Source organism: Callorhinchus milii, unplaced genomic scaffold (genome assembly GCF_018977255.1).
Source record: "Callorhinchus milii isolate IMCB2004 unplaced genomic scaffold, IMCB_Cmil_1.0 Scaffold4, whole genome shotgun sequence".
NCBI lineage: Eukaryota > Metazoa > Chordata > Chondrichthyes > Chimaeriformes > Callorhinchidae > Callorhinchus > Callorhinchus milii.
In genome coordinates this window covers 54,584,781-54,611,916 of record NW_024704745.1, presented here as the reverse complement: position 1 = coordinate 54,611,916, position 27,136 = coordinate 54,584,781, and the positions used below count along the sequence as shown (strand labels likewise).

Genomic DNA, 27,136 nt, shown 5'->3' with positions numbered 1-27,136 from the left:
CTCTAGTCATTTGCTGAAAGGCCAATATCTTTAGTCCTTTCCAAGGGCATTTTAATTTATTATTTTTACTTCCGAAGCAGCAGATCCAAGGTCACAAAGACCAGTGGATTAGCAGAAATGCAACGGACCTTGGTGAATCAGAAATTAGAAATTTAAAATGTCGAATGAAGAGTGCTGAAGAGACTATCAGGAGTGATGAGGCCACCATTGAAGAATTGAAAACTACTATTGAAAATATGACCACGAACAAGAAATTATATCAAGAGGAAAAGCAGCATCTACTAGAGGAAATTAAATGTTACCAAAGGAGGTGTCAGGTATTTGTTGTTATATATGAATATGCAATAACAAATTACATTTGTATAGAGGCTAATTGCTACCTAGTTCTAAGATTCTGCTCTTGAACCTGACCAATTGTTTCCTCCAAGAAAATAGCAAGTTGCCAATAACTTTTATGAGCTCTATGGTGTATTTCTGTATTACTGTATATTGTATTATATTATGGAAGGCTCTATCAAATGTAAGGATTATTATTTATATCTATTTATATTCCACACTCTCTGTTCCCTAGATTGATGCCGATAATTTTTTAAATTTCTAAGAACCTCATTGCGTGGTGTATCTTGGATGTTAAAAGAAGACAATCCTACAACACTATTGTCATAGTCCTGGCCCTGAGTTAAGAGCCAAAGACTCTAAAAGTCCATCAATCTTAAAACACAAAGATTGTATCTCAAAAAAACAATGAGATTAAGGGTTTGATATATTGTTCTATCTGTCTAGAATCTGGAGTCAGAACTTTCAGAGTTGAAAATAGAGTTGCAGTCACGGGATGATCTGCTCCAAGTGGGTGACATGGAACAAAAACAGCTGAGGAAGGAGCTAGCCAGTGTCAAAGGAGTTATAACACAGACAACAAATATGAACAGGTTAGAAACTTGTCAGAGTGCATATTATGACCAATAATTTAAAATCATGACTGTTCCACATATTTTGTTGATAGAAAATGATTTTTTTTAACACTTTAATGCAGATAACTTGCAAGACTGAACTGGCTTCCCAACATCAGGGATCTAAACATAGAACTAGAGGACGTTTTGTTTTCATTGATACATAATCAAATCAGTCCAGCATGTTGTTGATTTAATGGGCACCAAAAATAGTTTTATATAATTATTTGGAAGGAATTCAATTTGCACCCCATTTGTTTTTATAGTTTTAATTTACCTTGTAATTTTTGTGGCATTCTGTTTTGAAGAATTGTACAGCAGAATTGAATGAATAAGCACTCTTCTCTACATAACTATAGGTTTATTTTGTCCAAGTTTAAAAATTGAAGTGCATTTACAGTGAAATTGAATCATTAATGATCAAAAATACCCATTCAAACTAAAATAAAAGTGCTAGATTGGTTTTAAAAGTACATTAACTGCAGAACACCAAGAAGAAATGATGCACAGTGGTACCATTTAGATGTAAATCAGTTATTGATATTAGTCTGATAATTAAAGTACTTTAATAAATTACTAATGGACCAAAGTTATCTTTCCCAACCAATTACTTATGTTTGCTCTGTTAGATATTGTGGAACCTAGTCTAGCATACTTAACCCAATTAGTTATCTTAACAAAAAATACCTCAGTAAGTTTTGTTTTGAGGATTGTCTCAGAGAGATTTTAGACACATCATGGATAAGGCTTGATGGGTCAATTGACTGTATTTCCTTCCACAGACTTTCTTTAATCTACTGAGTTCTTCCAGAGGTAAATTAAGCTTATCTAACTATATTCCATTATACATCCTTGATGAGTTGCCTTATTTGTCTTTCCATTTTTATGATACCAGCAGCTCAGGAGCCATTGTGTACCATACAGTATTCTATTATCTCTCATGTTGTTTCTTATAACTCCCAGTAGTCTAGGCTGATCTCCAATGCAGTACTGGTGAACTCTATCCTTTGGGTGAGATGTTAAATCAAGGACCCATCTGCCTGTTCAGGTAGACATTAAAGATCCTGTGACATGATTCAAAATTAGAAGGAAGTTCCTTCTGGTTTCTTGGCCAACAATCCCTGAGATCAAATTAGTTATTAACTTCATGGCTGTTTGTGGGACATTGCTCTACACAAGTGGCTGCCATATTTGCCCACAAATATACAATAACTACACTTACCCCCACCTCGGCCCTACCACCTTCGGCTCCCACTCCCAGATCAAGTGTAATCCCTGAACTGTCCAGCGTCTTGTGACATCCTCCTGACATGAAAGGCATGGGTAATTTTGATCATTAATGACTCAACTTCACTGTAAATGCGCTTCAATTTTTAACTTGGCCAAAATAAAACTAAAGTTATGTAGAGAAGAGTGCTTATTTATTTAATTCTGCTGCACAATTCTTCAATACAGAACACCACAAAAATTACAAATGTAAATTTGTTGTTTACCGTAATTTCTGTGAAGCTTTTGAGACATTGATGACGTGATAAGGCATTATATCAAATGCAATAATTATTTTAATTATTTCAAAGTTCAGCTAATATTTTTAGAAAATGCATATTTAAAACATGATACGTAATAGTTCTTATTTCACAGAAGTAAAGAAACAATTAATATTGTACAGTAAACTGAACTAATCTTTATACTAAAGTGGTGTGAAATATATAGGTAACTCATTTTTTGATGATAAAATAAACCATTTAGTCAAATTGTCACCAGTATTGTTTTGCTCTTCCGTATTGATTGTTGAGTCTTTTTTAATGTATCCTTGATCTCTCAGGCAGTTTCTGTATTTTTCCATCAAATGAACCCTAGGTTCAGTCATCATTTAATAAAGTGGCTCAACTTGTGCCAGCATTTTCCAGAAAAATGTTTCAAGTGTATAGTTCTGAAAAATAGTTTTATACATCAATATGGAATTACGTGTTCTGGACCACACAGCAATGTTGGAAAAGGTCATTTGTATTGAAATAGTGCACCAGTAAATCATGAAGATTGAAACAGTCATTTTATATTAAAAGTATTGTCATCATTTTAAAGAAGACATTGACCTAAGTCTCATAGCATTTAACCGTGGTTAGATTGTGACATATCAGTGATGATGTAAGCATTTTAAGATAATGAAAAATAACAGACTAACTAATGTTCATGTAATTGATCCCAATAATTAGCTAAATTCTATTTATTAACTTATTCAATATTTTCGAAGGGTAAGCAAGGGTAATACCCATCTAAAATTTTATTTTCAATAATTAGATAATAATAATAGTCTTTGCACTTGGTATAATGCCTTTCATGTCAGGAGGATACCTTAAAGCGTTTCTTAGGAGTTACTGAAAAGTGTAATGACTGTTTGGAAATTTGTACGCACCAATATCCCACAGACAGCCATGAAGTAAACAAAGTACTGTAATGTGCTTTATTCAACAGTAGTGGTATGCACACATAATGATACTAGACTGTGTTCAAAAATCATCTTCCTCATTGTTGTTCACCATTATTCTGCTGTCTGTGCAATATCTGACCTATGGATCACATGCATTGATTCTTCAAAATAATTGAATTGTTTTACCAGCTTCAGAATGCACACCTTCTAATATTTGAATCCCTGAAACCAAAGTATTGCTTGAAGTAGTTGCCAGGATATTAGAGATTGATACCAGTATTAATAAAACATTCTTGGACAGCATTTATTTAGTATTTAGTTAATGGAAGAATTATACGTTCAATTACAATTGGTTGAGAAGCAACTTGTATCCAACAACAATATTTATTTAGCATTTATATAACACCTTTCACAATGGGAGGACATCCGAAGGTGCTGGACAATCAATGTTTTTGCACCTGAAAACAGGGGATTGGATTCAACAGAGGTGGGGTGAGAGAGGTGAAAAGCAGGCCGAGTGTAGGGTTGGTAGAGTTTAAGAAGATGATGGAGGTAAAGTGGGCACGGCCATGGAGGGATTTAAAACTGGGGACAATTATCTTGCACTCAATCCTCTGGAGGACAGGGAGCCAGTGGAGCTGGGCAAGGACGGGGGGTGATAGGCTCATGGAAACTAGGGTGGGAAAGGATTTGAGCTGTAGATTCTGAATGGTTTACAGTTTGTGGAAGGAAGAGCTGGGAAGTCTGGCAAGCAGCGAGTTGGCATAGTTAAGCCTAGATATGATAAAAGAGGCTGTTTTGGATCATGGCCAAATAAAGTCACAGTTGTTAAACATTTTGATTAATTTAGCTGAACATTGGATTACATTAGCAGATGGTCCTGCTGCTGATTATGAGATGACTGACTCTTTTTGTGGGCTCTGTTGCCTGAGTTAATTACCACTCATGTAAGAACTGTTCAGGTAGCTCTTAATTTTCAACAGCAGCAGTGCTTTTTAAAAAAAAAACACACAAAAGATGCCCAGGATTTAGAAAAAGAATATAGCTCAATTTGCTGGTCAGGCCAGCAGGTGTTACTGACTAAGCATACTTCACATATGCAAATATGCTGAAACAAAATGAAAACAGATTTTTTTAATCAGGAAAGCAATTTTTTACTATTTTGGTATTTTAGAAGTAATTTTTAAACTCATTATCAACAAACCAACAACACATTTATATTTATATAGTGCCTTTCACATCGCAGAGTGAGAACAAAAAGGAAAAAAAGAACAGTATTGGATTTTCAGAGGAACTAATTTCTAAGTAATCCGATTTATAAAAGCAGAATTGTCAGACAAATATTGCCCTATCTTTACTTCGCAGTAAATACCTGGAATTGTATCCAAAAATGATTGTTTAAGTCACTACTCATTATGCTTGTCCAACAACAACAAAAGGAGGCGAGGGAGGCGGCAATGCAAAGGGATTCCAGGATGGAGTTCCAGAGGGTGGGGGCAGAAAGGCTGAAGGCCTGACCGCCAAGGGTGGAACAGGCAGGACTGGGGACATGGAGCAGGCCAGTGCCTGCTGAGTGGAGGGAACAGGAAGGTTGGTAAAGTATTAAATCCACTTTTCAGTTCTTCATTCATATTCATCATAGTTTTACTATACAGGTGTTTTATTCAGCGCCCTTTTGAATGATTCCATTGATCCAGTCTAACTTCTACCTATTAATGAGTTCCCACCGAGCGGACAGGTTGGTAGAGATTAGTTGGTTGCAGAGGTAGGAAAGAGAAGACTGTGGCGAGCAGGAGGATGACCAAAGGCACAGTTGAAGAGGAGGGTCTTGAGACGGGTCTTGAAGAAGCAAGGGAGGGGGGGGCAAGGCAGTGAGATGGAGTTTCGGAGGGTGGGGGCAGAGTGGCTGAAGGCAGGCTGACAATAGTGAGGTGGGGGACAGGAAGCAGGCTGGAGCCCGCTGAGTGGAGGGAGTGGCCATGGAGGGGTTTGACAGTAAAGACGAGGATCTTGAACTGTACCCTCTGTGTCGTGGGAAGCCAGTGGAGTCGGGCGAGGATGGGGGTGATAGGGTCACGGTCATGTGGGAGAGGACACGGGCTGCAGAGTTCTGGATGCTCTGCAGCCTATGGAGGGAGGAGTTGGGGAGGCCGACAAACAGGGAGTTTGCGTAATCGAACCTGAATGTTATGAATGCATGTATGAGGGTCTCGGCCGCCTGTGGAGTGAGACAGTGGCAGAGCCGGGCAATGTTGGGGAGGTGGGGGAAGGCAGAGCAGGTCATGGCACGGATGTGGGGTAGAAAGGATATTCAAGTGTCAAACAAGACCCCAACATTCTGACTGGCTCAGTGAGGTGGAGTGCGCATCCATGGATGGTGATCCTGTCAGTGCTTGACGTGTGGAGACGCTGACGGGAGCCAATCAGGAGAGCGTCGATCTTGTTGACGTTCAGCTGTAGAAAATTAACTCTCATCCAAGACTTGATGTCTGACAGACATTCTGTCAGGACAGCAGTTGTCCTGGAGTCTAGGGTGGAGGCAGAGAGGTAGCGTTGGGTGGCATCCGCATACATGTGGAAGTTGACCCCATGTCTGCGGATGATGTCACCAGGAGGGAGCATATAGATACTGAAGAGGAGGGGACCAAGGACAGAGTACTGAGGAACACCGCATGAGACAGTGCTGGGGCTAGAGGTGAAGCCTTTTGCGGAGATGAAGGGGAGACAGTGCGAGAGGTACGAGAAGACGAGGAGGCAGAGGGAGCCCTGGTCGCAGATGGACAGAATGTCATTTGCCACTTTGATCAAAGCTGTTTCTGTGTTATGGGCCGCATGGAAACCTGATTGGAGGGGTTTGTGAAGGGAGTGGCGGGAGAGGAAGGAGCGAAGCTGGGAAACAACGACTTGTTCGAGGACCTTGGAAAGGAAAGAGTGGTTGGAGATGGGGTGGTAATTTGAGAGCAGGGATGGGTCCAGGGAGAGTTTTTTAAGGATAGGAGTAATGACCACCATTTTTAAAGGGGTGGGAACAGTGTCAATGGACAGGGAGAGGTTTATGATGTCTGTGAGTTGGGTGGCAAGGAGGTGGAGCTGGGAGGTAAGGAGAGGGTTAGGGATGGGGTCGAGGGAGCAGGTGCTTGGTTTCATGTGGGTAGATACAAAGTGGAAACCATTGGTAGATACAAGTGGGAAAGATAAGCATGAAACCAGGCAAGGACAAAACCATGAAGGTGGAGCTGAGAGGAGAGACAGTGGAGAAGATTAGAGTTGTCGACAGTGTCGAAAGCAACGGAGAGATCAAGAAAGACGAGGAGACAGGGAGAGCAAATGGACAGAAATATATCACGTAGATTTTTTGTTAAGTCTAATGTAACATTTCTGCTATCATAAATGGCTTAATCATATGTTGCATAAAATGTTATTAAAACCTGTAAGGCCGATTTGTCTAAAATCTAAAACGCCTAGTTGTGATGCACTTAAACACGTCATGCCATCACGCTAGATCACGCTTTGTCCATCTGAGCTCACTCCTCCCAGAACTGCAACTTTTGTACAAACAATATATTAAATCTTCATTGTGGTGGCTTATTTTGTTGAAAGCTTTTAGTCCAGGACGAGTTTTACTGGAGTTTACAGATGGCATGAGAAAGTCAGGCAGATCCTGAGGAGGAGCGAGCTCTCAAAAAACTTTATTGTAAATAAAGAACCTTTAATGCTATTCAGTTTGATAAATTATGCTTCACAAAATGTGTTATTTGTTCTTGTTGATGCAGTTTAAATGGAAGCAACTACAGTTATCTACGTTGAAATTTCTCAGCTTGCCACTTCTCTTTTTAGAATCCAATGTTGATAAATTGTGTGTCCTTGTATTGTTTAGATTTCATAAGTCACGATATTTCTAGGCAGCATAGCATATAGGAGTTAAATCTTCTGGATACATAACTGGCTTTTTGTTTATTTATCACTGCAGGACACTGGAAACCTGCTCACAGAAGCTGGCGACTAGCTCATTAGTCAACAATCTTAAAACAGAACTGGAACACACTTTGAAACAGCTTCAGGGAAAGATTAAAAATGAAACAATGCTGCAGTCAGAGGTTACCAGATTAAAGGCAGGGTATGTACAGGATTTGAATGACTAAGTATACACTTTGAATATAAAATAACAAATTAAAATTTTAAATGGAATGAAATGTAACTTTCCATTGAGAAGAGCTTACTTTTGAGTTCATCTGAACAATACTGCTTGTGCTAGAAATACCACAGATTTGGTTTGATTTTCTATAATTTGGTTCAAATTCGAGTACTTCCCCACCCACCTCCCGCCTTCACAACCCAGCACTTCTCTGTCTACCTGTAGTCGACTCCTCTGCCAGTTCATTTTTTTCAAGTTATTGAAGAGGCGAAGCTGCCGCCTGCTCTCCACAAGTGTTGAGGTTTGTCAAGAAATACCAGACAACACATTGCCTCAGACGATTATTATTATTTGCAAATTATAGAATGTGCCACCAGAGGGAGCTCTAAAGCTCTTTCCACAAATGGCTCTCCTAATACTGTATTATGAAAAAAAGTTCAGAAACTACTTTTACTTCTGTAATTTTCACTCCTTTATTAATTGCATCCGGTCAAACTTCTTTCTTCCTGGTTGTCCAACTAAGACCACCCTAATTGTTAGGACTTTGGATTGCAGGGTTAACAGGTGCTAAGTGGGACGAATTCCCTGCCCACAGTGACTGGTCTCCCCCAACAATTCGTGCCGATGAGCCAGGACGACTGTGCCTTGGAATATTTCAGACCTACTCGGCCTAGAAACCAGACAACGGAGTCCGCCAGAAAGGGTTGACTCCATTCTAAAATTCTGTTGCGAAGCATGTCACCTTGAAGCCAGTTCAGCTCCAAGGAGACCCGCCAATCTCCCCCCTCCAGAGGATAGTTGGTCATTATTAATTACATTCAGCTTTTTTATTGCAGTAGAATTCACCAATAAATTTTTCCTCATGATGTAGAACATTTTACCAAAAAAAATAAGGTATAGCATACCATAATGGATATTCAACAACAACAAAATTACATTTGTAAAGCGCTTTTCACGTCGGGAGGAAGTCCCAAGGCACTGAACAGTTAGCGATCAGGACCTGAGTGTGGGAGGCAGGGTTGGGATGAGGGAGGGCAGAGGGGGTAGAAGGGCGGCTGAAGGCATGGTCAAAAAGGAGGGTCTTGAGTCGTGCCTTGAAGGAGACAAGATAGGGAACAAGGCGAAGGAATTGTGGGATGGAGTTCCAAAGAGTGGGGGCAGAGAGGCTGAAAGCCCGGCTGGCGATGTTAGGGTGGGAGACCTGAAGCAGGCTGGAGTCTGCTGAGTAGAGGGAGTGGACAGGTTGATGGGGGTTCGCAGGTCAGAGATGTAGGAGGGGACAAGGCCATGGAGGGCCTTAAAAGTGAGGACGAGGATTTTGAATATTCTCTAGAGAACCCAATTAGATATTTAAATGGAAATATCACTTCTGAATTAAGCTACAAGGGGCAGCCCCTATGGTGCAGTGGATAGAGTTTCAACTTAAAATCCAAGTGGAAGTTAGCAAGTTTGAATCCTGGTCCATGCTGAATTTTCTTGTCTCAACCAGGGACTGCATGGAAAGTCTAAACTAAATTGGCCCTAATTCCAAGCCCAAACAACTCTCGGAAGTCTGGGGCCAATTACCTTTTCCTTGCAGCCACAGCTAAAATAATCAAACTGAGCATGGACCAGGATTCAAACCAGGAGACTAGCAATCTGCAACTCAGTCCATAAACACAATTTGATCCACTACACTTGAATTATTCTTAAATCTAGATTTTCTTTGGAAGGGAACAAGTTTCATTTGACTATGATATTACCCAAACTCAAACACACATGATGCCCCAGTTTAAATCGATTCAGGTAGGATATTTTTCATTAAATAATGATCGACCTGTAACATATCAAGGAATTAAGGATAGTCATGTTGAAATTGATTGGCTGCCCTGGAATCAATACAAATTATTCAGTCAGTATTTAAGACATTGCTCTGAGCTCTGACTTCTATTCCTTGTCTGTTGAATCACCTAAGTGTATGTCTGCACATCTACTGATGCTAAAGAGAATGATGCAAACTTTTCATGTGCTTAAGCATCCTTTGAGAGACTTTCAATCAAGCTTGACATTAATTGATTAATTTATAATGTTAGGTTAATTAGAATACTCTATTTACAAATAATCTGCAATCAAATTTGAATTGAAGGATATTTGATCTTGATTGATGATGTATCATCGTGGTCCTGAGATGTGAAGGATTCAATCACATGGGAGGCCAAGTACTGTATTTGGTTGAAGAAGTGTGTGGAATGGAAGTTTTTATCAAGTTGTAATTGAATAGTATTGCATAACTACCTTAATGAACCAAAGAATTAAAGATAATTCAGACAATATAATAAAGCCATGAAATCACAAGTACCACAGTAAATTGCAAGCCTATTGTCTATCAGTTATCCAGCCTGTCCTCAACCACTAGTTTATTTATTTCATTTTATTAAAGTTTAATAAAATGTGCTCAATTGCAAATAGATTTATAATTTTGATGTTTCTTATTGATGACTCAGTTTAAATGTCATTGCATTAGAAAATATTTATCAATGGTTCAATGGGCCTGTACTATTGCTGTCTCCGACCCCCTACCTTGAGCTACTGTATTTGCTCTAATCATATTATGCTGTTATTTTCCTGTAGTTTTAGGGTGAAAATCTTTCATTTGGAAATTTACATTGTTCTGTGCTGTTTAGAAGGATGCCAGAATTATACCATGAAAGTTACATTAATTTCCCTTAGGGAGCAATCATAACAAATTGAAACCTGTATTATGGAAGTAACAGCTTAATTTTCTTAAAAGTTTTATTTGGAACAATTTTGAAGACACGCCTTACGGCCCTTTGCACTTGTCTAACTATCAACAAACATTCAGCATTATATTTCAGGTGAACTTGAATAAATTACCTTTGAAGATATTAGATAAACTAGATATTTGAAAACTGAAACATCTTCAGAGATCTTTAAAAAATCATCATTAGATTTTGGAGTGCTTAACAACTAAATATTGTTTGTATACAATAACAACGAGTATAATCACTTTCATGAATAGTTTTGCTTCTTAAGATGTATTGAAGTGGGTACCAATTTTTAAAAATACTAGTTAATACATAATGCTTTATGAAATAAGATTTTACATGGTAATTACTGTGCCTACATGATTTGGAAACTTATGTATTGTGAATCCTACCCAATTGATTATGTGGTTAGAGAAGACCTATCCAGTAATTCAGTATGCTCATCTGATGTTAATGTTATTTGCTGTGCTGAATCAACCCAAAAAAATCTAATCAAGTGGTCATGCATGAATGAATACTCTCAATGCTGTTGTTGTTTATTGCGTGGCTGCACATTTGTTCAGTCAGGGTCCACACATATGTTATTGTAAAAGCGAATTATGTAGATGCTTGAAAAAGAGAATTATTAAATGGTATGATGATTGAATGGGAGAATGGGATTAGATTAGTTGGATCAAGTGTTTAAAAATGAATGGCTCCTTTAAAGCTAATATTTTTACTTTTGACACATCCATAAATCTATGCTCATACATCCCAAATTCTAGATGTACGAAATATGCATAAAAACAATCTTTTGGGGGGGAATCTATATAATTTAAACACAAGATTTCTTGCCCACAAAATATTCAGTCAATTGATTTTCCAGTATATTCTGTGAAGCACTTTGAGACATGTCAATGACCCAACCTGCTATGCTCCCACACAGCATCAAGCTGCTTTTAAAATTAGTCCAGTGTCCTGATCATAATCTGTAGCCAATAATTATAATATTCATTCATACATTTGGTGTTGCATCTTTCACATAGGCAGAATGTCTCAAAGGTTTTTACTGTAAAGTGTAGTGTTTGTAGGCAAACACAGAAACCAATTGATACAGCATGTTAGTGTCCCATACATTTTGTGTTATTAGATTCTCAGGACAAAAAAAAGTAAAATGGCTTCAGATTTAGAACAAATGTTTAGCTCCTTTAGCTCTTATCTATGTTTGTTAGGTAAGAGCTAGAGGAGCTAAAAATATTATTCTGGGACACATCAGCTTAAGACTAAATTCATGAAAACAAAGAATATAGCATTCGTTTTTCACTGATGTTTTATCACATTTTCTGTGAATCATTTTGCATACTATGATATTAAACAGAATGGATGCATTCCCATGTTACTTAATAACTTTGTTTTATTTAATTAACAACAACAACTTGCGTTTATATAGCGCCCCAGGGCGCTTAAATTTTAAATTAAAGGTTTGGTACAGAAATTCAAAGAAAAATTGTTAAAGGAAAGCACTAATTATTCCATTTGTTATTCTTAAAATATGAATTTCTAATTCAGGAAAGGAAAGGATTTAAACCATGACCAAGCCATTTTAATTACCATGGGAGCCAAAATGATTTGCATAAAGATCCGTGTAAAGATGAAGGTGTATGTTGTCTTTCCCCCAGGCTTGATTCATCCCATAAATATTCCATGCAGAAGAATGACGAGCTCAGCAAAAATGAGGAAGAGCTACGGAGATTGCAGCATGAGCATACACAAGGGGACAGAGAAATCAATAGAGTAAGTCTAATAGACTTCTGTCAGCTGCAGGGTGGATTTGGGATATTGTGATGTGCTGGGTCATTTAGGTTTTTATCATTGAGCTAAAACAAAACTATAATTTTTCATTCCATGTTTGATTAGCTTTGTAAAAAAATGGCTTCGTAAGTTAAGTATAGAAGCTACTAAATGTTTAAAAATTGATCTATCCTCATTGGATTTTTGTTCTGACACTGTCATACATTAATAATGGCCCAACTCCAGCAGCTAGGAGGCAATGATGGCATTATATTCACAAATATTGTTGAAAAATATGTTGAAATGACTAAGTATCATCTTCATCATGGTCTTTGAATAAAATAAAATTGCAGGACAAAAATATTTTATGTTTGGCTTTAAATAAGAAAATACATGTATTCTATATTTGTAAGTTTAGTCCAAATTGCTATTAATTGCTGTAAGCAAACATAATATTAAGAGATCCCTGAATTATGTTTTTTTTCCAATGAAGCAGATGGATTGATGGGGGAGGAAGGGAGGGAATGTAGAAGTCTATAACAATCACAATAAGTCACTTGGGAGAAATCGTTTATTTTAGTTGGGGAATTGATTGCAATGATTGTTAGAAGAAAAATTAGGGGAGAAGCTAGACAGAATTTCTTCACTGAGAAGGTTATTGGCATTTGGGAATTCATTAATAGGTAGCAGTTATTGAGGTTAGATCAATGGAATCATTCAAAAGGGCGCTGGATAAAACACCTGTGTAATATGATGAAATTGAGCAAAGAGCTGAAAAGTGGGTTTAATACCTTACCAACCTTCCTGCTCGCTCCACTTACCGAGCATTGCTAATTGCCTGCTCCCCTCCCTGCCTGTTCCACCCTCAGTAGTCGGGCCTTATTAGGATTATTATTATTATAAAGTGCACTCTCAATTTGATGGTTTACTTTGGAGTATATCAGGGTTACAGTATAATAATAATAATCCTTGCATTTGATATAGCGCTTTTCATGTCGGGAGGATGTCCCAAAGCGCTTCACAGAACACACTGTAAAGTGAATTGACTGTATATTTGTGAGCGAACGCAGCAGCCAATTGCGCACAGCAATGTCCCACAAACAATCGTAGATTGAAAATGACCAATTTATTATTGTTTTTGATTTTTTGGAGGGATTATTATTAGGCATGTGCAGTAAGGAAACTTGCCCAAGGTTTCGCCCTGCCTGGAATTGAACTCAGGTCTCTCACTTGCAAAGCGAGTGTTCTGACCACTGAGCTACAGGACTCCAGTATACACAAGTCATACATTTTTCATTAAAATTGGCTTCACATTCAGCTAGGAAAATAATTTTATTCCACACTTGGCCATACCAAAATCCTGCCTGTTCAACTATTTGCAATTAATCCTGCCGGTACAGTATATTTTCCAATTGAATGTTGACAAGACCAAAGCCCTCCTGCTTGGCTCCTGTCGGTGCCTCCTCACCTCAGGAGCATCATTATTCATGGATGCACTCTCCACCTCACCGAGCCAGTATGGAACCTCAAGACCTTTCTCTTTGACCATGCCTTCAGTCATCCTCCCACCTCCAACCCCCTTACCCTCCACCCTTCTTGACTCTAATCCCCAGCTCAGGTTCAAATCCTTCACTGTCCCTCGCCTTGGGATGTCCTCCCAACGTGAAAGGATTTATATTCAAATGCACTTTATTGTTGTTGTTGTTTGGAGTCAAATTAAATATTTTTAAATTGTTTGGTTAGTACTTGTGTTGAATGTTTTCAGATCATGTGAGACATAATGTGTAGATTCCAATTCATCCCACCATGAAATCTTCCCAAGAGCTACATGAAAGTAGTAGATTCTGGTGAGCTCTTTGCCCATAAATTAAACATGCCAGGTGGTTAACAAAGGCTATTCCCATGATATTTAGCTGCACTGAAAGTTGTGGAATATGCCAGAGGCTGAGATCAACTCTTTTAGTTTTTATCACAATTTAAATTGTGCCCTGGTGAGACCGCACCTAGTATTGTGTGCAGTTTTGGTCTCCTTATTTAAGAAAGGATGTACTCGCCTTGGAGGGGGTACAACGTAGATTCACTAGGTTGGTACCTGGGATGAGGGGGATAAGTTATGAGGATAGGTTAAGTAATTTAGGCCTATATTCTCTAGAATATAGAAGAATGAGAGGTGATCTTATAGAAACCTATAAGATTATTAAAGCGCACGACAGAACAGATAGGGGGAGGCATTTTCCCCTTGTTGGAGAAACTATGATTAGGGTTCACAGTCTTAAAATTAGGGTTAATCCCTTTCGAAAAGAGATGAGGAAAAACTTCTTCACTCAGAGGGGAGTGCATTTATGGAATTCTCTAACACAAAGAGCTGTAGATGCTCAGTCCTTGAATATATTCAAGACTGAGATTAATAGATTTCTTGTGCTGAAGGGATTGAGGGATATGGGGATAAGAGGAGTAGGTGGAGTTAGAATAAATCAGCATGATCTTATTGAATGGCGAAGCAGGCTCGAGGGGCTAAATGACCTACTCCTGCTCCTAATTCTTATATTCTTATGTAAATCTTTTTATTTTAGATTTATCTGGTATGAGAGAGAATTCTTTATATAGTCTGTCTAGCATTCTTTTTTCTAATTTTGTTTTGGTACATTAGTACCATCAAGGTGAAGAAGGGTGGCTGTGGTGAGAAAGGGACCTTTCCCCCAAACTGGCAAGATATTAATATACAACTTGCTAATATAATAACAATAATCCTTGCATTTGATATAGTGCCTCATCAAGTCTTCGAGACATTTCAAAATTGACTGTGTATTTTTGGGGCGAAACGTGGCAGTCAATTGTGCCCAGTAGTGTCCCACAAACAGTCGTGGGTTGAGTGACCTAATTTTTTTTTAAAAATGTTTTTTGAAGGGATTATTATCCCCGGAAAAGTGATCCGCCAATCGACTAACAACCGGGTTCCTACTTACTGCAAGGTAAACAGAGGCGAGTGGAGTAAGGAAACTTGCTTAAGGTTTCGCCCTGCCCGGGAATCAAACCCAGGTCCTGTCCCTTGCGAGATGAGTGCTCCGACCACTGAGCTACAGGACTCCATGAATGACCAGTGTGTACGTGTCAGAGATTTGTACAGAAAGAATGTAAATAGGTGTAGAATATTGAGCATTAGTGCTAAAAAAAGGTTTAGCGTTACTACTGATGTTTCGAGCCTTCAAAATTAAATGTCAAACACGTGGTAGATAATAGCAACCATTGCAGCCAGAGCCTCCCATGATCTTGAACTTTATTCAAGAAATTAGTCCATTTTTAATCAATTATTTTGTTGTGAACATTTGGGAAATACTGTTACAGTATTTTAAATTTCTGTTTCTGCTTTGCTGCAGTCATCTTACTCAGTGTCCTTTAATTACAGCTGAGAGACTCTTTGTATCAGATGGAACAGTCACAAAGTTCTGAGATTGAGGGATTTAGAACCGAGGTCTCCAACCTGACTGCAGAGCTCCATCAAAGAGACATTACTATAGCAACTGTCAGAGAAAAAGCTGCTCATCTTGAAAGGCAACTCAAAATTGAGCTGGAGAAAGAAGAACAAATATTTTCTGAATCGCAGGTCTGTGAAATGTTACTATCACGCATAGATAATTTAATATTTCTCTGGTGGGTCCGTGTGCCAACTAATCTAAAGACAGAAGAGAGTTCTAAGGGGATGGGAGAGTCCTGGAAGTACTGTAGATGAAATATAATGGGGGTGTCTCATTGAATAACAGTAAATCCTTGGAACCTGGAGGGCAAGAACATTGTATTGGTTGGTCTGTAAATTTGCCGACTTTTAGTGTGAGTTTATAATGAGATCCATTCATAGAACTTCAGCATCAAATATTTTTAACATCTCAGATGCAGTACATTGTGGAATAGGGAAGTATAAATTATACTTGCCCTGCAGATTACAACACTGCTGAAAATTTTCTCCATGTTGGTGCTTTATGTGACTGGGAATCCTTGAAGCTTGCACTGGGCTCTTGAAATAGTAACACTTTTCATTCCCCGGGGCAATTATTCTTCATCGTTCCAGGAACAACAAGAATTCCAGGAAAAAAAATAATATTTTACCTCTAATAAGATTTTGTGTAGCTCATGCTTTTGACTGCATTTACAGGTGGCTATGATCCAGCTTCAGTCCCTTAAAGTTGAGAATAAACAGATGAAGGAAATGGTGAAAATGTTTGAGGTTAAAAGACCTATGGTAATTTTATGAAATTATATATTATGAATATAATTTACCAAAGGTTGAACTTATTGGTACACAAGGAAATCTTGTTGGAGCGCTTTTGAGCATGGTAAGGCTCATGATCCCATCACTCCCACCCTCGCCCGACTCCACTGACTCCCCATCCCTCAGAGGATCGAATTCAGGATCTTCGTCCTCACTTTCAAGGCCATCTATGGCTTTGCCCCCTCCTACCTCTCTGACCTGCTGACTCCCTACCAACCTGCCCGCTCCCTCCGCTCATCAGGCTCTAGTCTGCTCCATGTCTCCCGCCCGACCCGCCCTACCATCGGTGGCCGGGCTTTCAGCCTCTCTGCCCCCACATACTGGAACTCCATCCCACGGTCCCTTCGTTTCGCTTCCTCCCTTGCCTCCTTCAAGGCCGGTCTCAACACCCTTCTCTTCGACCGTGCCTTTGGTCTCCCTCCCACCTCTCTGTCTTCCTTCACCCCTACCCGACCCCTCCCCCATGCTCAGGTCCTGACCCCTGACTGTTCAGCGCTTTGGGATGTCCTCCTGACATGAAAGGTGCTCTATAAATGTAATTTTGTTTTTGTTTGTTATTGTTGTTGTATAGCAATGCCTTGCTTAGAGCTTGTGCTCACCGGAAGCTCTGGCTGCCTAGCCAGCTTCCTGGGGTAAAATTGCCAATGTTTGGGTTGTCATAGATGTCACTTCCTGCATTTGCGTGTATGTGCACTGTACACAGGAAGCATCTCTCATGTCACTTCATGTGCACCGTTATGTGCAGTAAGGAGAGAATTTAAGACTGTAAAGTTGTTTACTTTTTCATGTCACCAATTTTTTTTCATACAATTGAGATATTGGACTCAGCTGACTCCATTATAATTTTTTTTTCCTCCAAAAGGCCTTGGACAAATAAGAATGACTAAAGTTCTTTAAAAGTTTATATTATCCCCCTTCCTCCTTGTTCTGTTTTTATAAATCAGTGTGCCAGATCGTTCCCCGTTCTTTACTCCCATAGACTAACAGTAGTATCTCAGTCTTGCCTCCTCATGAGAGTCAACTTAAGGTCTTCTCATCACTTTACCACTTGATTTTTATTGTGCAAGAGTCACATAAAGTATTCATATGAATAATGCAGTCTATTAAATTTCCTGACTGAGAGCATGTACAGGTGATCTATTTCTAACCATTAGGAGTCCTGTAACTCGGTGGTTGTAGTAATCGCCTTGCAAGTGAGAGACCTGGGTTTATTCCTGGAAGGGCGAAATGTTGAGCAAGTTTCCACATGTCTCTGTTTACCTAGCAGTAAATAGGAACCCAGTTGTTAGTCAATTGGTGGATTGTTTTTCCAGGAATAGTAATCCCTCAAGAAAAAAAACAGTAATAATTTGGTCACGCAATCCAAGACTGTTTGTGGGATACTGTGTTTTGCCCATAAATATGCAGTCAATTCACTTTACAATATATTCTGTGAAGCGCTTTGAGACATCTAGAAGACGTGAAAAGCGCTATACCAAATGCAAGGATTATTATTATTATATTTGTATTTTCAATTTTTCAATTATCTTCAGTGTTTATGGACATCTTCTCCCAATCCATGTGGATAACTGGCTTTCCATTGTAAGTACGGCTCCACAAAGTGATGCACACATTTTTTTTGGTCAGCTGGGTGTCTGACACATGCAGAAACCCATCCCATGCTTAAAATAATTCAAACCAAACTGAGGGTTCCATACATGCATCCCACCTACACATGAAATCCCACAGCTAGATTGTTAGATTGGAATGCGCACTCTCTCCCTGGAGGGATGTATCCTACTTACCTAATTCCGAAAAATATTAGGCCATGTGAAAGGCACTATCTCAAATGCAAGGTTTATTATAGATTATTATATATTATTATTGTTAGCCATTGCTAGAGCTGAACTGTCCACTGGGGATATGGGAATAGTAATGCTCACTGATTTTCCATCCTTTCCTGTTCCTCCACAGATAAGATTAGTACTAGGGATAAACATGCATTTCGTAAAGTATTCCCAAAAAAGTGCATGCCTGCACTGCAGCACAGAAGGAGTTTATTTGGCATTTGGTGCTTGTGCTCAAAAAAAATCATTTAGTCTCATTCCCCTTCCCTTTCCACATACCCTTAAGTGCATTCCAAGACAATACCCGCGCGAAGGGTACTAATTACTTGGAAGTTGTTGTATCCTTTTATACTATCCTTTTTCAAATATTTTCGAATTCCCTTTTTTAAAGAAAACGAGGCTTGTAAAAGAATGGTAGAATGGTTTCTTCACAACCAAATCTTTGCAAGTTTTAATTCAAACGCTACAATTTCACATTTTGTGGAAGACGAATCTTTGTTGGGTTGAAAAAACTGGTTAGATAATTAGAATCATGAAAATGTCCTCCTGGGGTCAAATTTGTGGTATTTCTTAACAGGATTACTTTATAAGGATTCCAAGTGACAGAAATGGAGACTCTTTCCGATGTCATGCTCACAAAATACAGTCAAACCACTTTACAGTATACTCTATGATGTACTTTGAGACATCTCAATGACGTGATAAGGCACTATATCAAATGCAAAGATTATTATTAATAATAATATTATTAACCTGCAACTCTACTGAACTCTTAATTCTAATTCTAATTAATTTTGAATTAATTCTTAATTCTAATGGAATTTCTGACCTATTAAGAAATACCCCAAATTAGACACAATCTGTGAATTCCCTGTCCTTATGGCTGAGTGGTGCTTTACAAAGATGAGGGAGAAGGGAAATTTGACAGTTTAAAAAAGTAGAGTAAGTAGAGTTTGATCCTAAAGGTATTTTATCCTTTTTTTTGTTGCTGGACGTTAAACAAAGTTAGAAAACACGGGGAGAGTTTGATAAAATGGCAAGAAGGGATTATTTTTGATGATGGATTAAATAATGCATTACAGTATATACTTTTCAGGAAAACACAATTACATTAATTTAATATAATTTAATTTTTTAATTTTCAAATATTGATATTTCTTTCATGGTGGATGGAGAGAAGCATTGTGAGAAATTAAATGAAAATTGATTGCTTTGAAAACATGTAGGATTTGGTGCAGTATTGAATATGAAGCAATGCAATATACTTTTTCTTTTTTTTAACCTTTAGACTAAGCACCAAGGTGAGGGAAATTCCTGTCTCCTTGTGCTGCTTTGAGTATATTCAGTTGTAAAGTTAAATTAAATTCTGATTTTGCACAGCCAAAATTACTTCAATATCAGGAGTCACTTTATTACTCTTTCTCCCTATTAATGATAATAATAATCCCTGCATTTGGTATATATAGCACCTTATCACGTCAGAAGGAGTCTCAAAGCGCTTCACAGGATTTACTATGAAATGGAGAGACTATGTATTTGTAGGCAAACATAGCAGCACAATTCTGCATAGAAATGTCCCAGAAACAGGCATGAAATGAATGACAATTTTATTTGAGGGCTTGTTGGCCAGGACACTGGGTGAAACTCCCTTCTCTTTTCGAATAGTGTGATGGGATCTTTAACGTCCACCTGAACAGGCAGATGGGACCTTGGTTTAATGTCTCACCCAAAGGACAGCACCTCCGACAATGCAATATACTCTCAGCACTACATGGGAGTATTAGTTTAGACTATGTGAATTCAAGTCCCGAAATGGGATTTGAACCCACAACCTTCTAACTCAGAGGCGAGAGTGCTACCACTGAGCCAAGCTGACATGTTAAAGGGCAAATGTACACTTAAAGCACATCATTATCAAAAGATCCGAAATGTAAATTAATTATTCTTGCTCCATCATATGTATCCCCCCCCACCCCCACCTCACTTTATTTTATTTTTAAATATAATCTAAACAAGCTATCATCATATGCTGCACCTGCATTCGGGTGTGTTTCTATTGTCTATAAACACTGTACTTTTCACAGTGATTTTAATCTGACAAATGCCAATATAAATTGGGTGTGAGACATGCAATTGTGAAGCAATTTGTGCTAGAGATCAGCTTCCAAGACCACCTTATGAAATTGTTTTCACCAAGACATTGATTCGCCTTGCTGCAATAAAAATTCCAGCGATGCAAATTGATTTGCCCTCTGTTCAAAAGGTGATCCTTGAAATCTCTTGGGCAACAAAAGTTTTAAGAAACAGACTATAATGTTATTAAAGAGTCTGTGTGTAAGTGGGGTCTCCTTGGAGCTGAACTGGCTCTAAAGTAACATGTTTGACAACTGAATATCGAAATTGAGCCAGCCCTCCATGGCAGTCTTGCTGATCCGGTTCCTGAGCCAGGCGAGTCCGCAGTATTCCAGGACACTGCTGATGACAGCACAGCAGGGCTTGGATAAGTCACTGGAGGCAGGGAGTCATCCCGCTCAGCTCCTGGTAACACTGCAAACCAAAGCCATAGATGGACAATCAACGGGAAAGCTTGCCAAATAGTGCTCTCAATGGCAAGCTATGTGATTTTGGCTGGTTAGACTCCAGAGGTCCCTCAACGCGCACTCTGGGGTTTCCAAGCCTTGGCTCTTGTCAACATGGCCTAATATTTTTCGGAATTAGGTAAGTAGGATACATCCCTCCAGGGAGAGAGTGCGCATTCCAATCTAACAATCTAGCTGTGGGATTTCATGTGTAGGTGGGACGCATGTATGGAACCCTCAGTTTGGTTTGAATTATTTTAAGCATGGGATGGGTTTCTGCATGTGTCAGACACCCAGCTGACCAAAAAAAATGTGTGCATCACTTTGTGGAGCCGTACTTACAATGGAAAGCCAGTTATCCACATGGATTGGGAGAAGATGTCCATAAGGAAACACTGAAGATAATTGGAAAATTGAAAAATACAAATATAATAATAATAATCCTTGCATTTGGTATAGCACTTTTCACGTCTTCTAGACGTCTCAAAACACTTCACAGAATATACTGTAAAGTAAATTGACTGTATATTTGTGGGCGAAACGCGGCAGCCAATTGCGCACAGCAGTGTCCCACAAACAGTCGTGGATTGAAAATGACCAATTTATTATTGCTTTTTTTGGAAGGGATTATTATTAGGCGTGTGGAGTAAGGAAAATTGCCCAAGGTTTTGCCCTGCCTGGAATTGAACCCAGGTGTCTCGCTTGCAATTAAGGTATTTTCCATTATGAATTTCAATCTGTACTGAAAGTTTTCTTTAGTAAAAGGTCAGACTCAACAATTTTTGTTAACCCAAATATGCGAAAACTACCAAAACAGTTGCTCCCGTTACTTTAAAACATTTCAGATTAAATTTTTCAGGGGAGGTGGAGGAGTGGAAATTGGCTGCAATTAACCAAAAAACTTCCTCCATCACTAATTGTATCATCAATACTTTACCACACTGCGCCAACCCTTCTCGCTCTCTCTTAACCTTTTCCTCTCTTTTCTCTCTCTCTCTCTCTCTCTCTCTCTGATGTTGTAATCTAATGTTCTCTTTCTCTCTTTCTCCTTGGCTCTCTAAATTTCTCTTTTTGATTTTCTCTTTCTCTGTCTCTCATTCTCTCGTTGACCAAATTTCTCAGTCTGTCTCTCTCCGTCTGTCTCTAACACTACACCTGAACCTACAACAGGCCGCTAAGTAAATACCTTTGCTTCAGCTTGCCGATTAACAAGTTGATTCAATGAGAAATCCTGTAACCATGCAACTAGATATTATGGCTGGTATGATAGCCCAGAGTTCACTTCCACATCAGAGCCCTCTTTGGAGAAGTGGGCATGTAGATTATCAGTGTGTACACATGGAGGGTTCTACCTTATTAGCGCATGTATAAAGTTACATATGTGCAGAGCCTCCTCTACAAAGAACAATTGGGATTGGATACATAACTCCGGTTTCCTACTCCTATTACTCAACTGCTGGAAGCAATATAAATTGAGAAAGATTTAAATAAAAAGCTAAAAATAAGTAGCTTTTTCCCCTGTGAATAATAAAAAAGATGTTTGAAATCTTTTACTTGCCTCACTTCCACCCTCAGCTTTCACCATCTGTTTTGAAGGTAGTAATACATTTTTTTTTAAAAAACAACTTTACATTAGTTGAATTCTGGCTTTTCCAAAACCAGTTTTTAACCAAACAAAATCTCAACTTGAAGACTGGCTTGGTTGCACCATTTGCAAACAGATTTATCTTTGATGGATATTTACACACAATCCAGTCAAGAAAAATTATGTTTCAAATACGTTAGGCTAAACAATGCAAGGATTATAAACTACATGAATAGCTGCTTGGCAGCTTGCTAATTTGCAGTCAACATGCTTGCTCAGTAATTCTTTGTTTTCTGGGGGGATAATATATCAGTGCTCTGTTCTTTATTTGAATTCTTTTAAAGGTATTTTTCATTGTCTAATTTTTTTGCAGTTAATGTTAAGAATACAAATTCTTGTGCTTATTTTGAGTTCTTTGGCTGTTGATATCATGTAGTCATTTCCTTACACACATCTGAAAAATTGGCATTATTGCATTTAGAACTTTACAGAGACATCAGTAAAACAGTTTATGCCCATTATTGATCATTAGTTTTTTTTAAAAGATGATTGATAATACTGTATTTCAGCAAATTTGTTCTCTCTGCAGAGAGCAGATGAACAAGTCAAAGAGTTGCAAAACACCTATGCAGCCTCTATCAGTAAATTGGAGTATGAGAACAAAAGGTTACAGAAAGACATAGGCAAACTACAGGCAGTGCTGGAAATGTCTTCTAAGGCTAGCCAGGAAAAATATGAGGCAGCACTCCGCCATACACAGCAGGCTGTAGCAGAGATGAAGGAACATGAAGATGGGTAAAGTGAATGTTTTAAAGATTTTGCAGTTATTGCCAAGCAAATATTGTACCTTCAAGGTCATTTTTTTCCTTTTGATAATGTTTTCTCTCCATCTGTTAAATGAGTTTGTAGCTATTTGCAATGCTTGTTTTAAAGCAATATACCTAGCCATGCAGATTCCTTTTCAGTTAAATCAACTGAATATCCAGAAATATTTCATGGCAAGACCCGCTCTGCCTTTCCCCACCTCCGCAACATCGCCTATCTGCCTCACCCCTCAGGCCACTGAAACCCTCATCCACGCATTCATCACATCTTGGCTCAAGAACGCCAACTCCCTGCTTGTTGGCCTTCCCAACTCTTCCCTCCACAAGCTGCTTATCATCCAGAACTCTGCAGCTTGTGTCCTCTCCCGCACCAGACTCCGTGCCCCCATCACCCTCATCCTAACCCGGCTCCACTGGCTGCCCATCCCCCTCAAAATCCTCGTCTTAGCCTTCAAGGCCCTCCACGACCTTGCTCCTTTCTACCTCTGCGACATGCTGACCCCATAATCAACCTGTCTGCTCCCTCCACTCAGCAGGCTCTGGCCTGCTCCACATCCCCCGGCCTGTTCCACCATCCGTGGCCGGGCCTTCAGTCTTTCTGCCCCCACCCTTTGGAACTCCATCCCAAGTTCCCTTTGCCTCACTCCCTCCTTTGCCTCCTTCAAGGCACATTTCACAACCCTCCTCTTCGACCAAGCCTTTGGCCACTCTCCTACCCATCCTGCCCTCCACCACCCCGATCCTCACCCCCAGCTCGGGTCCAAATCCCTGACCGTCCAGCACCTTAGGACGTCCTCCCGACATGAAAGGCGCTTTACAAATTTAATTTGTATTGTAATTTTATGTTTTCATACATTTGTTTTCTTTAATTTAAAGGTTTAAAAAGAAGTCCAATGCAAAAAAAAACTATTACCTTTAAAAAATAAGGAATACATATAACAACTGACAATTTTCATGAACAATGAAGAATAATACAGCAACTGAAACACACAAATAAAATAGTTTAAGCTAACAACTATTTTCAAGTGTGGTTGCTAGTTGTTAATTTATAAGAATTGCAAAATATTGTACAGTAAAACTTGCATAAGTTTTACTATACAGTATTTGGCAATTCTTATAAAATAACGTAGCAGAAAATAACCTAAAGTAGCATTAGTATCCAAATTTTATTGTCTGATTCGAAGTTAATTATAGTCAGGTAATCAAACAGAAGAAGTAGAAATCTTGCAAAGTTGTGAAATGATGGCTTTTATTTTGGAATTTTCAGGAGGGTTAAAAAACTGCGACAAGAAAATCAACAGCAAATGTCAGCCATGAAAGGCAAACTGAAGGAAACTATACAACATTACGAGGAGAAAATTAAGGTCTTCCAGAAGGACAACCCCAATCACAATAATTTGGAGATTTTCTCACCTCGATTTATAGAGCAAGAAAATGTAGAGTCCTCATTGAAAAGGCGGCCAACATCTACTGAATGGTCTTCAGACTGTGGTTGTTTTTTCCATAGCACTGATCTTTTAAGTGAACAATTTCCTGACGTAAACATGTCTGGTATTTCCCTGACATCTACTCATCGGGATAGTTTCATGTCAATGGTGAGTGTTTTAGGTATCTAAATATTTCTGCAAATGTGACCCAAGGTACGATGCTCCAAATTGAGTTCAATGCTATTTATCCAAATTTACATAATTAGAAAGCATTGACAAGTGTTGATAAAGGTATTTATTTTGCAACCATATTATTTCTGAACAAAAACAATGAATCTAAACAGAAATAACAGCATGATTATTGATTTGATGAATCATTCCTACTTACAGAAAATGCTGAAAAGAAGCAGTGGTATTGAAACTTGAACTGAATCATGACTTTAATCCATGTATTAATTGTTGCTCAAAGCTGAAAAGCTATGGTATTGACATCAGCCTGCGGTATTAATCCTTGACCATGATTATTAACAATATAAATGCAACCTCCTGAGTAAAGCATTTAGCATTGCCTCTTGAATATAAGGAAATTGTTCTGCTGGTTAATATTTCCTCCATGACTATAAAATCGGAAGAGGAATAGGCCATTTAGCCTGACACGCGTGCTCCGTCATTTTATTAAATCATGACTGATCTGCAACTCAATACGATTAGAATCATAGAATTTTACAGCGCAGAAGGAGGCCATCCTGCTCAACGTGTCTGTTCCGGCTCTTTGAAAGAGCTATCAACTAGTCCCACATCCTTGCTCTTACCCCATACCTGCAATCTTTTTCCTTTTTAAGTGCCTATTTAATTCACTTTTGAAAGCTTTTATCGAATCTGCTTCCACCACCCTGTCAGGCAATGTATTCCAGACCATAACAACTCTCTGGGTAAAAAATAATCTCCTCGTCTCCCCTCTGGTTCTTTGACCAATTATCTTAAATCTGTGTCCTCTGGTTACCGATCCACCCACCAGAGGAAACAGTTTCTCTCTACTCTCCCAAAACCACTCATAATTTACTATTTGTCTGCTTTTTCTCCTTGCCCCATTGAATTCTACAATCCCACATCTCTCTAAGTAACATAATGTTTTCTGATTTCGCTACTAACCGGTCTAGTTCTAATTTTTCAATTATCCTCTCTTATTCTAGCCACACAATACAATTTACATTTATATAGTGCCTTTCACATTGGGAATTCACATATCAAAGTGCTTGCTTGAAACCATAGGAAGGAGTCCCTCCTTATCCACTTTGTCAGTTTCCTTTACTATCTTAAATCACTGGTACAAATGTACAAATCACTTCATGCCCTGGCATCTCCTTACTTCTCCGACCTACTTTCTCCACTACCCACTGCCTTCACGTGTCTGCCTTCAGTCTCTTGCACATGCCTCATCTCCTCTGTTCCACTGTCGATTGCCATGCTTTTAGCCACTATGCCCCAAACAATGGAACTATGTCTCCTATCCCTCTGTCTTGCTTCCTCCTTCCTGCCTTCAGATCACAGCTAAAGACCTTCCTTCCTCTTCAACCATGCATACAGTCGCCTCTTCTCTCCCCAGCTCGGCGACAAGCTCCGCCGTTGTTAAGTGCTCCAAGATGCTACCCGCATGCTTTATAAATACGTGTTGTTGTTGAACACCTCAATCAGATCAAATGCTCAGCCTCCTCTGTTAAAGGGAGGACAGCCACAGTTTGCCCATTTTGTTCTCATAACAACAGAACAGAACACATCGTAATAATGAAATATCTTAACTAATATTGAGGCAAGTAGCAAAATTGCAATCTAACTAGACAAATTCCTCCCTAATCTTGCACTAAATTGGGCAAACTGCATACTGTAATTTTCCATGCATATCACATCACTACCTCTCAGCAAGCAAGTTGTTCAATAGATTTTCAAAATTTTGGTTAACTTTGAGTAACTTAGCTTCAGAAAAATAAACTTCAGGTCATCACTCTTTTTCTCCAGATACACAATCTCATAACTAACTGTTTGCAGGTAAGACATTGCTATTGGAGGCAGAGGAGCCTTTGTACCGTTTGCATTCTGGCAACACCTTCTTGTCCTACATTATGGTTCTCCTGGATGTCCGTAACTTAAACTCTGGTCAATAGGTAACACAGTATTTCCCAAATAATAAGTTCCATTTTCAAACATGAAACGAAGAATAAACATAATCTGTATTTTCTCCAGGAAGAAATGGTTTAGGAATAATCCTCCATTATAATCCTTCTTCAATGAGCACATGATTCTTCAACCCACTTACCTCTCCCAAGAAGGATAGCACAAACAGCCATGAAGCGATTGACCGATTTTACATCTGGGGAATTCTCTTTTCAAATAGTGCCATGGGATCTTTACCGTCCAACTGAACAGGCAGATGGGATATCAATTAAATGTTTCATCTGAAGGATGGCAACTCCAATAGCACAGCATACCCCCAACTCTGCATTGGAGTGTCAACCGAGACAATGTGATTTCAGAAGTAGGATTTGAACCCACAACCTTCTCACTCAGAGGCACCAGCTA

General features: G+C 38.9%; 1 protein-coding gene across 1 annotated transcript in view; it reads left to right on the top strand.

Moving 5' to 3' along the window:
* LOC103184264 (deuterosome assembly protein 1) overlaps positions 1 to 27,136 on the top strand; it is a 41,344-nt gene that overhangs the window by 8,213 nt on the left and 5,995 nt on the right. The window contains exons 7-14 of the mRNA XM_007902178.2: positions 81 to 317; positions 784 to 929; positions 7,352 to 7,498; positions 11,940 to 12,054; positions 15,458 to 15,655; positions 16,202 to 16,288; positions 22,898 to 23,103; positions 24,400 to 24,727. Coding sequence (XP_007900369.2) covers positions 81 to 317; positions 784 to 929; positions 7,352 to 7,498; positions 11,940 to 12,054; positions 15,458 to 15,655; positions 16,202 to 16,288; positions 22,898 to 23,103; positions 24,400 to 24,727 — 1,464 coding nt within the window. The remainder of the gene's footprint in view (positions 1 to 80; positions 318 to 783; positions 930 to 7,351; positions 7,499 to 11,939; positions 12,055 to 15,457; positions 15,656 to 16,201; positions 16,289 to 22,897; positions 23,104 to 24,399; positions 24,728 to 27,136) is intronic.